Genomic DNA, 17285 nt, shown 5'->3' on the forward strand with positions numbered 1-17285 from the left:
TAATGTTCGGTTTCACAAAAAGGGGAGAAAGGCGCCTACAGCTGTGTGAAATACAAGACGTTCACACAGGTGCTTCACTGTTGCTAAAGTTCAGACAAAAACGTTCCTTATTTAGCACGTCACAGAGATCAAAAAACTTTAGTGCAATTGTGTGAAGAGAAACAATAAACCCTGTGTGTGGGGGGGAGGGGCAGCACAGTAGCACCCAAAGAGAGTCCTACCCCCTGACTGCATCAATGCAAATACGTCCCTTTCCAGGACAATGGTGTCGCCCAAATGGAAACAAAGGCTGTCTGCAGCGGGGTGAGACAATGGGCGCATTTCTGCAGAGATCTGATTGGTTTCTGGAAGTGCAGGGGTGCCCTGCAGAGATTGTGGTTTGAAAGTGGCTCCAAGCTCCGAAGGTGAGCCAGCCTGCCAGGCAGGCATCTGTGCTGATGTGCTCCGCAAAACAGCTTCAGTGGGTGCAGCAGGTGCAGTGGCACCAGGGCCCAGAAGCTCAAACCGCCCTTGATTATTGAATTTCCCAGTTCAATAGAGGTAGGGAGACCCGCTCACTTTCTGCCACTGTGACCCTCTAACACACTGACATATAAAAGGCTGAAAACTAACACGACCTGCAATAAAATTGTGAATCCTATTGTTATTTTTAAGACGGGCTGGTGCCTCTTGGCATGCGTGTCATTACATATTTTGTAAATATGGACAGAAATATGTTTTATATGTTTTTTGTAAATTTGTGGTCGAAACAGCTTCAGAATGTTTCGAGAGAGGTGGACACAGTCCTGTGAAATAAGGTGTGTCCGAGTTACCGAGGTGACCGTGGCAGTTCGAGGCGATGCCCCTGTGACGCACCCTTTGAGTGTCTGTTTGCTGTGGTCAAAGTGTGGACTTTGGGGGTGTGCCTACCTGTAACAATGCGATTCCTTTCCCACTGGGCTCCCACCGACCCCCCCTCTTGTATTTTCAAAAAGACACCAGCGCCAATGAATGACTCTCCTTGTGAGCCGCGCGCTGGGCAGGGGTGGGGGTGAGAAGGGGGCAGTGACTCGGCGCCACCATTAATGCCCTATTAACCCCACCTCTCACAATCACATTTAGGGGCGCCGCCGCGAGGGCTCGCCTCTGTAAAACGGGCCGCTGAGCCAATCCAGAGGGGGCAGCCGGAGCTGAGGGGGCTGAGTGTGCGAGGGGAGGGGGCGGCTCCTGGAAGGGGGGCATGTCACGTGGTGTACACAGAGTTCAGTGCCACACGGGGCCTGGGCGCAGTGAAGTCAGCACTTTTTTTCTGTGAGCTCAGCCATTGTTTACCTTCTGAGGGAAATCTGATATCTCTCTTTGCTTTGATTAAGGTTACAGTCCAGACCAGTGAAATGTTTCTCTCTGCTCACGGGGGGCCCATGCAGGACAGGAAAAAGCCGCAGAGCTTCGCCTGCCAGGTGCGTTTTACACCTCTGTTTTTTGCTTCTTTTCACTGGAGGTTAAATGCATTGGAAATGTAAGTGTTTGGGCAGCGTACATATGAACAGGATTTTTTTTTACACAATAGATTTCCCTTTTAAACTTTAAAGAACAGACTTAATTCCCTTTAACTCAATTGGTTTTAACATTTTCCAATTACACAGTCGCGTTATGAAGATCATGTTAAAGACGCAAAAAAGTGCAGTAATATTTACTTAGCTCTTTTGCTAAATCCTTCACATTATATTTATTTAATGTACACTGGAAAGCGAAAATTGTCTTTATGTTTGAGTCGTTTTATGTCGTGATATGACGTTGTAAAAGGAGAACGTTTCTGGGTAGATGTTTAAAAGTATTATTCAAAAGTTGTGCATTGTTTTCAGCCTCTGCCAATGCTATAACAATATTCCATCTTGCAAATAGTATTTGGGACGTTTGCCCTGCTCCCTGTTCTCCTTAAGCCCCCTCCGAGAGCCGAGATTATCCGCAGCAGGAAATAAAGTTACAGTGTTATTTAAAAGGGTTGCTACACAACGGGGGTGGCTTATCGAGTTTACAGAACAGTCCTTACATAGCCTTCCTTGGAAGCGAAGGGAGCGAGGTTTTTTCATGTATCATTATTGTCTAATTATAACAACCTGTATTATATATAGCGCGTCGTCCCACCATTCTGCAGTTTCTAGGTGCTGTAAGTAACAACCGTTACTGTTACCCGGTTGATTTATGAACTTCAGAAGGATGGAAGACTACGTTAGCATTGCTGGGATTCTATCTCTCGATGTGCAGATAACAGCAGCAAGCGTTTAAATCACTGACACCTTGCCGGCTTTCTTGCGCCCGCACTGCCCTTCTGCTCCTGTAGAGCGCTTGCTACCTAGAGGGTGGGGAGGGATACAAAGGAGTAGCAGTCCTGTAGGAGGGTTTCGTACATACAACCACTCCTCGTTAGGAATTTTTATATGGTCTGGGAAATGCTTCACATTCAACAAAGTAAGATGCAGGGCGCATCTCTTCCTCAACCTCTCAAATAGTTCTGCAAATGAACCACCACTGCTTTACTAGTAGGTAGCTGTCAATGCAGCGCCCAGAATGATACCCCTAGGGGTGACAGTGCAGCACTATATAAGTGCTGCTTGACTGAATATTATGTACAATATGACTAGAAATGATACAATGATGCCAGCTCTAACACTATGACTGATGCCACGTCCATCATTATGTCTTGCTGGACAACCCTATGGTAAGGATTTCAAAAATAAGTAAAGAATTGCCACCATTATGCCAGGGCCAACAGTAACCAGACATGAATAGTGCATGTGTGCCAACATTAAGCTAATGGTAAACAGTATGCCAGGGGTGTGCAACGTCTTGCCATTGATGCCCATAGTATGCTGAGAATGACCTGCATTGAGCCAATTGTTGCATTATGTCAGATGTGGGTTCCATATTTCTTTGGGTGACCTCAATATGCAAAAAATGACCGCCACAATGCCAGGGGCAGGATTGGTCAAGTGGTGGGTTCCATCATACCATAGAAGTCCATATAATGACAACAAGCATTGGCATAGCCAATAGGTCTCGCCTTTGGGACCTTATAAGTGTTTAGCCATGCAACACTTGATGTTGCACCAAGGATATTGTGCTGGATAACTAAACACTTATAAGGTCCCAAAGGCGAGACCTATTGGTTATGCCAATGCTTCTTTTAAGTGCATTGGATTTCTAATCCAGGCTTCACATCGAGTGGTTAAACCCGGGGATAGCATGTTAAAATGAGATTTGAAGGCAATGAGTACTGCCCATGGTGTGATTTTAAAGCAGTTGCTTAGGGCATCTAAATGTAATTGTTGCTCCCTACAGAGTGAATGAATAGGTAAATGCAGTAATTTAGTCACTTGTATGGATGTCGATATGAGGCGGGTGAAAATAAACTGAAAGAACACTACTGTTGATTCACTGGGGCGGAAGTGATGGATGCTATCTAGTGGGGTGATTGATATCCACTGTTAGCGGGCAGTTGATCTGATTGAGCACAGCATGTTTGCTAGTTCTGCAGAGTGTGTTCATGGGGAGGTTCCTGCCTCGCAAAGGTTATATGGTAAGGAACAGGACCTGAGGGGAACCATGGGAACTGGACAGATTAGTACTTGGCTTAGCTTTGTTAGTTAATGTTATGTAGTTAATCTGTAAAGGTTGCGTACACCAAAGACTAACCTGGTGCTAGACTGATGGGTATCCGCAGTGATTAAAGTAGTTAGCTATAAAAGTCTGGTGAGAAGAGTGAGGACTTAAGAGCCTGTCTGAAGGTCAAGAGATCTGGTTCAGCATTAAGAGAAGGTGGCTGTTTTTCTTCATAGTTTGAGACACAAACAGTAAAGCTACATCCTCAAAATCTGGTCGTACGAAAAATAGGTACAACTAACAGGTTTTCTGAAAAGAACGGTAATGATCAGCTAGGGATGCATCAAGGGCTGGCTGTAGGATGGTGCGGCCGGTGCGGAAGCACAGGGTGCTGTCCTGGAAGGGGTTGTGGGGGGGCATTGGCCTCGGGAGGAGGGAGATTTAAAAGCACTTGCTGCAGAGTTCCTTGTACATCCAGGTTTTAGGCAGCAATAAAAAATTTAGGATAACTCTTGTTATGGTTCCTGCTAGAGAGATCGGAGTTTTGTCTAGTGGCAGTTTTGATTCACTATAAAATAGCACAGAGAGTTAATATGCCTGCTGCAAAGAACAGCCCTGTATTTTATGTTGACAGCTGCCACCAGCCTTTACCAAAGCTTTAAAACAAATCCAATGTGTTTGAGAGAGGGGCTATGGAGAGATGAGGGGCAGTTTTTCCTGGGTGGTTGTGAGGGAATCCAAGGAGGAGGGTGGGCAAAAAGGATTTTTGCACCAGGCACCACCAGCGCTTAGACCGGCCCTGGATGTATCTCTTCAAGCAGCAAATAATAGGGGCTTACTATGCAGTGCTTTGTGAAGTGCATAGACTTGACCTGGATACTGTATTGCAATCTTTGTAATAACGGGCAAGCATATGTCCATCGAGGAGCTTTTAAAATTAGACTAGCCACTACATTTTGAACTGTTTGCAGCCTGTTCAAAAGTGTGGAAGTTAAGTTAAGATATAGTAAATTTTTATAGTCCGAAGTAGAGCCAACAATCGATTAAACTGCTGATTTTGTTACTCCCTCAGTAAGATAAGTAAGTCACTTTCCCAAAGTTGTGAGGTGCAAAAAACAAGAGGAAGCAACATTGGGACCTGGTTAGGTAAAGATAATGAGTTATCTATTTTTACTCCAAAGTTGTTGACTTCTGAAGATGGTAAAAGAGGAGTCTCTATGTTGTTGGACCACTAAGCATCAAGCATGAGATTAGCTTTTCAAATGATTGCAAAAACCTCATTTGTCAAAGCATTCACCTTTAAATGGTGACTTCCCATTCAAGTCACACGAAACACAGCAGGCAGGCTTCTTATAAAAATCAACATTGCTATCTAGTCATAACAAAATGTGCATATAATCTGTATACACACAGCATGTAAAGCCCATGTTAACTAAAGCCTTCACCACTTGTGCTACTTAGATATTAAACAGATGCTGAGAAAAAATGGAACCCTGGGGTACTCCACATAGTATCCAGACCTTACTAGCAATAAAGTATGCCAGTTTTGCATTCAGGTACCGCTTAGCAAAAAAGGGTGCATCCAGTTAAACGTACCATCTCCCAGGTTTGCCACTGCTATAACGTTTATTAAAATATTGTGCTCAAACTTCTCAGAAGCAGTAGAAAGATCTGAGAAGAGAACTCGACTGAAGAGTCTCAATCAGGGTGAAACTGGTCATGGGCTGCTTGTGTTCTATTTCAGGGAGGGCCTGACCTGGCTGTCAGGGCTGGACAGTTACTATTGGAGAAGGATTAAGGCTGATTTGTATATGGCAGGTCAAAACTGATGTGGCAGGATGCAGCACAGAATAATTACCAATGGCTGAGATAAATTCAGCGTTACAACAAACAAATGATGGATGGAATGCTGACAATGCAGACATTCTCCCCCAGTCAAGAGATCTGGGTTAAATCCATCGTTCTTTTGCCCACTACACCACCCCAGTTTAGACATGGCCATATGCAAATCAGTCTTGACCCTGTGCCTCATGGGAACAGTCCAGCCCGAACTGCCAAGCCATGTCTTCCCTGGACCGGAATCAAGCATCCTAGGACCGGTTTCTGGCTATCAGCCGTCATCAGCCAGGATAGCTTGACTCCAGTGGCGTAGTGAGCACGGGTCCCACGTCTGGGAATACCCATCCCACTTAGGGCGAAAAGCGTTACAACAAACAAATGATGGATGGAATGCTGACAATGCAGACATTCTCCCCCAGTCAAGAGATCTGGGTTAAATCCATCGTTCTTTTGCCCACTACACCACCCCAGTTTAGACATGGCCATATGCAAATCAGTCTTGACCCTGTGCCTCATGGGAACAGTCCAGCCCGAACTGCCAAGCCATGTCTTCCCTGGACCGGAATTAAGCATCCTAGGACCGGTTTCTGGCTATCAGCCGTCATCAGCCAGGATAGCTTGACTCCAGTGGCGTAGTGAGCACGGGTCCCACGTCTGGGAATACCCATCCCACTTAGGGCGAAAAGCGTTACAACAAACAAATGATGGATGGAATGCTGACAATGCAGACATTCTCCCCCAGTCAAGAGATCTGGGTTAAATCCATCGTTCTTTTGCCCACTACACCACCCCAGTTTAGACATGGCCATATGCAAATCAGTCTTGACCCTGTGCCTCATGGGAACAGTCCAGCCCGAACTGCCAAGCCATGTCTTCCCTGGACCGGAATCAAGCATCCTAGGACCGGTTTCTGGCTATCAGCCGTCATCAGCCAGGATAGCTTGACTCCAGTGGCGTAGTGAGCACGGGTCCCACGTCTGGGAATACCCATCCCACTTAGGGCGAAAAGCGTTACAACAAACAAATGATGGATGGAATGCTGACAATGCAGACATTCTCCCCCAGTCAAGAGATCTGGGTTAAATCCATCGTTCTTTTGCCCACTACACCACCCCAGTTTAGACATGGCCATATGCAAATCAGTCTTGACCCTGTGCCTCATGGGAACAGTCCAGCCCGAACTGCCAAGCCATGTCTTCCCTGGACCGGAATCAAGCATCCTAGGACCGGTTTCTGGCTATCAGCCGTCATCAGCCAGGATAGCTTGACTCCAGTGGCGTAGTGAGCACGGGTCCCACGTCTGGGAATACCCATCCCACTTAGGGCGAAAAGCGTTACAACAAACAAATGATGGATGGAATGCTGACAATGCAGACATTCTCCCCCAGTCAAGAGATCTGGGATAAATCCATCGTTCTTTTGCCCACTACACCACCCCAGTTTAGACATGGCCATATGCAAATCAGTCTTGACCCTGTGCCTCATGGGAACAGTCCAGCCCGAACTGCCAAGCCATGTCTTCCCTGGACCGGAATCAAGCATCCTAGGACCGGTTTCTGGCTATCAGCCGTCATCAGCCAGGATAGCTTGACTCCAGTGGCGTAGTGAGCACGGGTCCCACGTCTGGGAATACCCATCCCACTTAGGGCGAAAAGCGTTACAACAAACAAATGATGGATGGAATGCTAAAAGCCCGAAACCGGTCCTAGGATGCTTGTTTCCAGTCCAGGGAGGACCTGGCTTGGCAGTTCGGGCTGGACTGTTCCCGTGGGGCACAGGGTCAAGACTGATTTGCATATGGCTGGGTTCAAACTGGAATGGCATGGTGAGCAAAAAAACGATGGATTTAGGCCCAGATCTCTGTACTGGGGTGAATGTATGACATTGTTCTGCATTCTGTTCATCAATTGTTGTTTTTGCATTTGAGATAAATTCAAGCATTCCACCAATCACTTTTTTGTAAACTTTAGTACTCCTTTTAGTTGGCTGTATGACAGAATATCATGTATACAAATAGAGAGATTCAAATATTGTGCTGAACATTTTGTTGAGTAGAATATTCAGCGCCTGTACTTATCATCGGAACAACAAAAATATATCATAGAAGGAAATATCACCAAAAACAAGGTAAGAATATCAACTATAAAGTAATATAATTACATAACTAATAGAGGTAAATGTAATATAATATAATAAATAAATGTAATCAATTATTTCTCTCCCTAAATATATTTGCGGAAAGGAGTTAATGTGTGTGTATATATATATATATATATTCACTGAAAAAACCATAGGTTTCAGGGGCGTTATAGTTAGCTGGACATTTCCCTCGTACAAAACCCTAGAAATTCCCCCATTATAGTTAGTTCAGCTAACTATAACTCACGCCCCCGCAATGCACTGCTGATGACGTCACATATTACATCACTCATGACATGGTCAGTGATATCACTGATGACATCACTGATGACATCTCAAATGACATCACTGATGACATCACTGATGACGTCATCCAGTGACTGTGTGTTTCTGTAAAGTTTAAATATGTTTTATATATTTATAGTGAAAGGCCTATGGAAGAATGAGTGGGTGTATAAGTGTGTGAATGGATGATTTAGTAGATGTGTGACTGACCGTATAAGTGAGTGATTAAATCTATGAAAGTGCAGACTAGTGACTAAACTGTGTGAATGTCTGTATCTGTCTGTCTGTTGGTGTGTAAGCAGCTGCATGGGTTTGTCAACAGCTACATGAGTGTCTATATGGGTTATTGATTGGTTGTCTAAGTATCTGTATGGATGCCTGAGTGTTTGTGTGGGTGGAGTCCGTGTGACTCTGTGCATAGATGTGTGAGTGGGGGATTCAGTGGGTGCATGGTTTTAAGAGTGCATCTGTGATGGACTGTATGGGTGGGTGAGTGTATGTATGGTTGGGTTAGTGAGTGAATATATATTTCATTAGTACATGTGTAATTTAGTACATATGTGAACAGCAGTATATATGTATGTTGGAGTACAGAAATAACTATAACTGAGAGTGTGTGATAGTGTGATTGGCTGTATGGATGCGTGTATGCTTATATCATTGATTGTATAAGACCATAAGAATTTGCTAGTATTTGTATGAGTTATTGAGCTTGTGCGTGTATAATTGTATAGGTGAGTAAATGGCAGTGTGAATAATTACTTGCATGACTGAGTATATGTGTGAGTAACTCTATGGATGAGTAGCGGTGTGGGAGTGTCTATATAGGTGTATGAGTGCATATGATAGTCCTGTACTGAGTGACCATAAATTTCAGTGACTGTACGGGTGAGTGAGTGGATGAGTGTTTAGACGTAAGAGTCAGTGATGGGGTATCTACTTATTGGTGTTGGATTGTCTATGGTTTTGAGAGTGGCAGTATGTAATTTAGAGTGGGTGTATCAAAGGTTATATTAGGGTGTGACAAGAAGCATCAAATGATTACACAATTGACATCATCAGTGATGTCATCAGTGATGTCATTTGAGATGTCATCAGTGATATCATCAGTGATGTCACTGACCATGTCATGAGTGATGTAATATGTGACGTCATCAGCAGTGCATTGTGGGGGCGCGAGTTATAGTTAGCTGACCTAACTATAACGGGGGAATTTCTAGGGTTTTGTACGAGGAAAATGTCCAGCTAACTATAATGCCCCTGAAACCTATGTTTTTTTCACTGAATTTCTAAGGTTTTTTAAATGCCAATTTCTAACTATAACGTGCATGAAACCTATGGTTTTTTCAGTGAATTTCAAAGGTTTTTTAAATGCTAATTCCTATCTATTACTTATCTCTAAAGCTATGATGTTTAATGATTTTCATTGGATTTCTAAATTTTTCTATTTCAGTGTGTCAATTCCTTTAATTATGTTTTTAAAAAATATTTTTTATTACCATTTCTTAACTTATTTTTGCAATTAATTCTTTTAAAAATTAAAAAATATTATTTGTTTTTAATGTTTTTAAAAAAAGAATTGTAAAAGATTTTTAAAATATATTTTTATATTTTTTTAAATATTTTGTAAACTATATTTTCAATACTTTATAATTTGTTTTGTTTCATTTTTTTGGAATTCGCGCACCCTATGCGCACCTTTCTCGATCCCTGCACAAAAGCATCTGCGTACGGTATGCGTTGGGTACGTGAGTGGTGCGCGATTGCAATGCGACCGGTACGCAACTCCAAGCCTATACGCGACACGTACGATGCACGTTACGCGACGCTTGCGCGCTTCCGTTATACGTCATGTGCGTATATGACGCGGTGGGTGCACGAATCCCGCAAAACATTTTACATTAAAAAAAACATATATATATATATAAATGTATTTCATGTGAATATTAATTGAAGACAAACTCTAAACTATTCATAAAAGTAATATATTTTTACTTCTAATCCTATATTCCTTTTAAATTCAATTTCGCGGATGCGAGCTCGGTGCGTGCTGCCTATGCGCAAAGTGCGCGGATCCCATGTGACCTGAAAAAGAGAAATTTGATTGGTTCATTACACTTCCTAATCTAACTATTGAAAGACCCCACCCATTTCAATCATTCTTCTTTGACCTTCTTTGGAGGAGCATCTCCTTGCAGATAAGAAGCTTTTTTGGACTAAGTTTACACTTAGCTCAAACTTTTTTTTTTACAAACAATGGCTTCAGGGCAGCAGGCATCTCCAGGATCTCCTCATTCATCTGAGGATGATTTTTTGAAAGAACCACCACGCCCACCAAGATATTCATCTGTGGTGTGGAAATGTTTCACCTTTCCTGAGGGGCAAGCGAAAACCAATGCCACCTTAGTAACCTGCAAGATCTGCCAGAGAGTGCTGTCCCGTGGGGATCCGAACAAAAAATATTCCTGCGGAACAGCAAGTATGATGAAGCATCTGAGGACCCTCCATCCGGTGAACCTCAGGAGGAATGCCGCAGAATGAGAGTTGTTCCTGCTCCATCAGATCCATCCCAGCCAAGCACTTCAAGGGTGGATCCTTCTGTGCAAAATTGGACATTCGTCCACAGTTTAAAACCTGAAAGTGCTCTGCATAAAATGCAATGCTGTTTAATGCTATGGAGAGCAGTCAATCGATCTTATCTGCCGAAAGCAAGAGAGTCATTATTGCTAGTTTTGTTTTTCCCCTGAAGTTTATTGTTTTGTTCCTCCAGTTCTGTTGTTTCCTTTTTTTTTTCAAGAAAAACCCCCAAAATTAAAAAATTGTTCAAAATACCAAAAATAAAAAATTTAAAAGAAAAAAGAAGAAAAAAAAGTTCTTCTAAGAACTAACTTTCCTGGTTTAAAAAAAGAGCTATATTTGTTTGTTAGTGTGTGAAAGTTTAGACGAATGTATGTGTAGTATGTAATTGACTGAATGAATGCATTATTAGCGTATTGTGAATGTATAAGTGCAGAACTATGAGGAAGTGCTGCAGCATCACACAGAAACCTCTTTAACAGTGTGCTGTAGTACTTCCGAAGCACAAGGATGCAACATATGTACATAAATATGTTGAAAATCTATGCTTCTCTCTGCAGGGCTGCTTAAACTGCAGCCATGTGGTGACACAGGCACCCTTGCACCATGGTGCAAGGATATCTGTGACATGTGCTGTTTGTTTTAGTGCAGGAAGACACACCTTCCTGCACAAAAACAATCAGAAAACACATTTTTCTCCTTCAATGTATGCTGAACATTTTAGCATGCATTGAAGATTAAAAAATGAGGAGAAATGAAAACAATTCTCCTTGTTGTTCTTTGCTACACAATTGGAGAATGGTGCAGCATTCACACACATATCGAGATATATGATTTCTCATAAATCTGGAGATGTGTCTTGTGCTATGAGTATTCAGTGCAATCACGAACATAAACACTTATAGAACACTCTTTCAACGCAAAGTGGTGTGTAGGATGAGGTTGTATTTACATGGAGTAGAAAAAGTACACAGAGTGCCTTTTCCTCTCTTTGTAAATATGAAAAAGTGTCTTGCTCAATAACTATGTTACAAAAAGTGTAATATTTCTGTTTTTAAAATTGCTTGCGAATAATAGAAGGTAAGCACAGAGTTTTGTCTGCAAAGATGCTCAAAGAAGAATGATTGAAATGATTGCGGTCCTTCAATAGGTACAATGGGAAATATTATGAACCACTCAAATCTGTTTTTTTGGAGGTCACATGATATCCGATAACAGAGAGATTTCAAAACTACATAGGTATAAACAGAGTGTTTTTAAAAACGTGTTAAAACGTTGTAGCTTCTTGCAGATCTGCCCACTCTGCATATTAATACTTAGTTAAACTTACCTTCACAGTAATAGAAATTAAAAATGGTACACTTTTTTTTCAGATGTTTTTTTGTAATGTAAATTAAGGTAAATTGCTTATTTTAGAATTAGGATCTGTGAAAGAAAAGAAAAATAGTTATAACATGTAATAATTCATTTTTTACAACACAGCGTAATTTGTTTGCCTTTTTTGCTGTTCTCTGAATATATTGGATTTCACTAGAAATAGTGATTTCAATCGTACTCATCACTTAACAGCGGGCAAAAAAAAAAACAATAAAAAAGATTGTTTAGAAAAAACAACATGCTATTCTCAGAAAAATACCAGAAAATATAAATCACACATATATGAAATGCTTATGGCTAACAAAATGTTATAACTTTAACTTATAAAAACTGTAAATGTTGTCGCTTTAAAATATTCACCGAGTCAATGAGCACGAAAAAGTCCATCATTCAAACATACCTTTCCTTGAGGCCAAATGGTATTTTTGCACTCCTTTTTATGTAAATTGTCCAATGGTAATCCTATTAAATTATAATAATAAATTCCTCAGAGAGTGAATTATCGTCCTAAAACTTTGACTTTAAAAATATTAGGTAGGAATTTGGTAATTCCCTAGGCAAACGTTGTTTGAAAACCAACTGGGAATCATTACAAAGTGTCCAGCCTTCGTCACATTTTAGATAGGCAGTGTAATGTCCAAATGTTGTGGAAGGACCATCATGGAAAATTTTTGCAATTGCTACAAAAGTCCTTCCTGATATTGATAGTTGTGTTGCTACAAATTGCTTTATTAAAGTATCCAATTTTCTTCCATCAGCTGTACAACGTTGCATCATTAAAATTATGTATTGTCCATATTTTGTTAAAAATAATGTGGATAGCATTTCTGATTTACATTGGCTACACTCCATGTTTTAATTTGCACCTTTAACTAATTTATTGAAAGACACTGGTAATGTTAAATACAGAAATCTTTCAGTGTCTACATTAGTGGTACATGTATACATGCAATTTTCACAATGATGTTCTCATTTATAAGAAAGGCCAAAAATATTTTCTATTTCTACACCTTCATTTTCAAAAATGGTAAGCATATACATTAAAAATTCCTGAGCATCTTGTTGGTTATTTTGTGTAAATTGTGTAGAACCAGAACACACATCCAAAAGATTACGAACATCTGAAACAGATTGTATTTTACTTGTATTTGTTGTCAATTTTTCACAACAGAATGCAACAGAGAACAAAATCTTTTTTGCCGATTCTGCATAATTTGTTCTTGCAAACCTTCAAGATAAAAAACAACATTGACCACTACATTAGCATAGCAGTTGACACCTGAACTATTTTCAAATTGATAACCAACAATCTCTTCAATAGTGTCCTTTTTCTTTTTACTTGCAATCACAACATTATCTTGTTCTTTTCCCTTCTCTACACCTTCAGTACAGATATTCTCAAACCTTCTTTTTCGACCAACCACACACTTTTCAAATACAGGATATTGACCTAAATTGGGAGCATACACCCTTCTTAACCTATTATACTCTTTTACACAGTTTGCATCTGCAGTAACCTTTGTCTCATCAAAATGCACAAGCACCGACGTTGCGCACAAAGGACGATATCCAGAACTTGTGGTATGACGTGCAGGGGATGGTCAAGAAACTCATCGAGAAAGATCATGCCCTGAGTCAGCGCACCGGTGGTGGCCCTCCTGCCAAACCAGTCTATTTCAGTACCTGGGAGGAGAAGGTGCGGGACATCCTACCACCAGAGAGCGTCCATGGTCTAACAGACATCCTAGAGCCTGGTGAGTACACAAACAACATAACCACGATTGTGTGGCAAGGGGACAGTAAAACCAATAGATAATCAACCCAAGATGTGTATGCCAGTCACTCAAACACAATACCTGCCATCTCATAGTGACTGGGGACTGTGTCATGACATGCACCAACCTACAAACAAATAGAGCAAGCCAGTGGCACTAAGCCAAATACACCCAGCCAGACAGTTTGCCACCACAAACACACCACCCCACAGTGCAGCTGACTGTCAGGAAGGAATAGTGGGGATGCAGGTAAAGTGAGTGTAGACAAAAGCATGATGGGGCCTGTAGTCACAGATAATGCCCCCCTCCTGATTGGCCCATCAAGACCCCTCTGAAACATGCCCACATCACAGGGAGTGGAAAATGACTGACAAGATGGCTGACACTGGGTCCTGGTGTGGGGAGCACAAGGCCCTGCTAGGGCTTGTGTGCAAATCAAAAGCAGGACACCACTGACTGACATCCTGAAAGACAACTTGCAGGATTTCACAGTCAGCCATCTTGCCATTGATGTCACACCCCCTCACAGGGAAGCAGAGTCAAGAGGGAGGAAGCATGGGCATGCTGGGAAGGGGGGTGTAGCCAAGAGTATGATGGGACTCGCAGTCACAGACAACCTACACCCACCCACATGGCCCTGCAAGATCAACCTGAACCATACTTGCCCTACAGGGAGTGGAAAGGGGCTGACAAGATGTCTGACACTGGGCTCTGTTGTGGGGAGCACAAGGCCATGCTGGCAAATGGCCAACAACAAGATCAAACTCTGTCTGTGACAAGCTGGGAAAAAGCAGTGTACAGGCAGGCATCTGTTTGAAAAGTAGAAAATGTCATGTTTGTGAACCAACGATGCATGTAGAAACATAAATCACATTGTGTGTCTCTTCCAAACACAGGTTGTGCTGGGCACCCAGCGCAAAATGACGAGGATACCCAGTCCCAGACTCTGGTGGACACTCTCTGGTCTGACTCTCTCACTCTCCTCTTCGGATGACTACGACCAACCTGGCCCCTCCGGTGTGAGCCATCATGCAGCAGCAGCAATATCTGCCCCCCCTGTACCCATGCCTCCAGCATCTGGACACCGACAGGGCACCCCCGCCAACACAGACAGACCAAGGACAATCAACACCCACAGCACAGGGACACAGGACCCCCTGGAAGCTACAACCAACACCACCCGCAACACCACCCAACGGGTCCCAGTGTCACCTGTACGTGCCGCCGCTGGTCCTGCCCATGTGGAGAGGGGTGCTGGGAGGGGTGAGAGGCACAGTGCATGCCTTGCAGAGGGGTCTGGACTGCATGTTGACTCCCAACTGGCACGCATCTTAGATGCGTACCAGGATAGCACCGAAGGATTTGGCCAGGTAGTGGGGATCCTCAAGGACATGCAAGAGGAGCAGGTTGCCCACCATGCCCGCATGGAGGCAAAGTGGGATGCCCTTACTGCGGTGCATCGGGACATACTACAATGCCTCCGCCAGATCAACACTAACCTGTCCACACCCCCATGTGTGCTCACAACATCTGTCGCAACACCATCTGCCAGCGCCACAGGGAGGGAGGAGGACTCTGGCGGAGGGTCCCCTGCACCGCAGAGGCCTGCACATGAGGATCCCCCCCCGGGAGAACAGGGGTCGTCCGAAGAAGTACATGTGAGAGGCAGATGTCCCAGCACATCCCCCAGAGCCTCCAAATCTGTTCTGGACAATGTTCTTTGTGCGCAACCCGTTCACCTTGTCCAATCGCACACAACTCGCCCACATTACATGGAGGGTTCATGTTGGGCCAATGTAGCAAACGACTGTGGACTTTCTTCTGGACATTTCATCTACCAGCACTTCCAACTCCAATATGAACTTTGGATTCCCAAACCACTGTACAGCACCCACCATCCTGTGCACTTCACTCACACATGTTTGTAAATAAACTCACCAGTACACCATACTTGCCTCTGTTGTGATTCCAACTTGTCATGTTCAGGGCGAAGTCGATCTGCTACACAACACAGTGCATGCCAAATACTGCAACAATGTGACCAATGTAAGGTGAGTCATGGGGATGTGACACATGTGAGGGAGACACACCGCTATGGCAACACAAAACATACTCACCATGGCCATGTTACTCATCCCACACAATAATGTTGACCTGAAACACAGTGGCATGCACAGACACAACACCAAGCACAGTCAGTGGCAACAAGTCCACAGGTGAGGTAAGCAGATGTCACTCAGATGTGGGAAGACAGAGAACAGGTTCATTACACATCAGCAACACATTTATTCCACACTAGTTGCACGGTAATTCTACGTAACAATGGACACACGCTCACAATGTGTTGGAGAATGGAAGTCCAGGGATGTGTGGTACATCAGTTGATGGGAATTGTCAACTTCCACACTGGTGTTGGCTTCTGGGTGTTGGGGGTCAGTGTTGACCACATAACAGACAAAGGACCCTGGAAGGACAGACAAGATACAGTCAAAAGCACAGACGAACAGGAGAGAAATGCAATACACATGCACAAAACATGTTGCAAAACACCTACACAAACACTAGTTAGCAGTACTACCCTATTGTGGAGTACACATACACACCACCTGAATGGACACATCACAGCACGCATCCAGTCAAGTGGCACACATACACACTCAGACAGCAACAGAGCTGGCTCAACACATTCCAGGCTACCTCCATACATCGACATAACAACCCTGGAAACTCACATTCAGGTGAAGAAGTTGTTGATGAGCTAGGAGCGGACATCACCATAATCTTCATCATCACTGGCATCTTGGCCCAGGCCGGGATCCTCCATAGGTGCCGGACGTTGGTCGTCGTCATCGTCATCCTGGATGAGAGGCACCTCCTTCCGCTCTGCCATGTTGTGTAGCATGCAGCAGACCAGTATTATTTTGCACACCTTTTCAGGCTGATATGGGAGGGCTCCTCCGGTCTTGTCCAGGCAGCGAAAGCGGCTTTTCAGGAGGCCGAATGTCCGCTCAATCACCCTCCTGCTCCGACCATGTGCCTCATTGTAGCGCAGCTCGGCTGGTGTCACAGGGTTCCTGAGGGGTGTCAGCAACCACGGCTTGTTGGGGTATCCAGAGTCACCTACACACACAAAAATGAACAAGTAGCGGAGTTTGGTAGAAGTGTGTAATACAACACTGACAAACACACACAATGAGAAACAGTCAGTACACACCGACAAGCCAGGCACGCTGAGCTAGCATCTGTGACATCAGCGTTGCAATGTGACTACTCCTCAGAATGTAGGCATCGTGCGCCGAACCAGGGAACCTTGCACACACATGTGTGATCAACATGTCAGCAAGACAGACCACCAGAGCATTGATCGAATGGTAGTGCTTCCTGTTCCGGTTTGCCTGCTCATGTGCCTGTGGTGGTATCAGGGCAACATGTGTCCCGTCAATGGATCCAATGACGTTTGGCATCCTCCCAGTGTATAAAAGGCATCCTTAATTTCAGGGAGTTCATCTTGGCTCGGGAACTTGATATACAGGTCGAGGAATTGCAACATCCCCTCCAAGACATCGCGTAGCACCCGACTAAACATTGTTTGCGACATACCACCAGCAGTAGCCACAGTGTACTGGAAGGTATCGGTAGCAAAGAAGTGCAGGGCTGCCATCACCTTCACCTCTGGGGTCAGTGCTGTAGGGTATGTCCGGCCAGGTAGCA

The 17285-nt window shown here is 43.6% G+C and overlaps 1 protein-coding gene across 3 annotated transcripts in view; it reads left to right on the forward strand.

The window, feature by feature from the left end:
* The window catches only part of LOC146799056 (alpha-1-antitrypsin-like), a 276754-nt gene that overhangs the window by 43889 nt on the left and 215580 nt on the right, over positions 1 to 17285 (forward strand). The window contains exon 4 of one of the 3 annotated variants that reach the window (XR_014968838.1): positions 1353 to 1498. The exons of 1 other annotated variant lie outside the window; for it this stretch is intronic. Coding sequence is in view for 1 of the 2 variants with exons in the window: in XM_085626461.1 (XP_085482587.1) it covers positions 1353 to 1439 (87 nt within the window). In the remaining variant the exon portion in view is untranslated. The remainder of the gene's footprint in view (positions 1 to 1352; positions 1499 to 17285) is intronic. One more of the 3 variants, XM_085626461.1, reaches the window with a different exon arrangement.

This window comes from Triturus cristatus, chromosome 9 (genome assembly GCF_964204655.1).
Source record: "Triturus cristatus chromosome 9, aTriCri1.1, whole genome shotgun sequence".
Taxonomy (NCBI): Eukaryota; Metazoa; Chordata; class Amphibia; order Caudata; family Salamandridae; genus Triturus; species Triturus cristatus.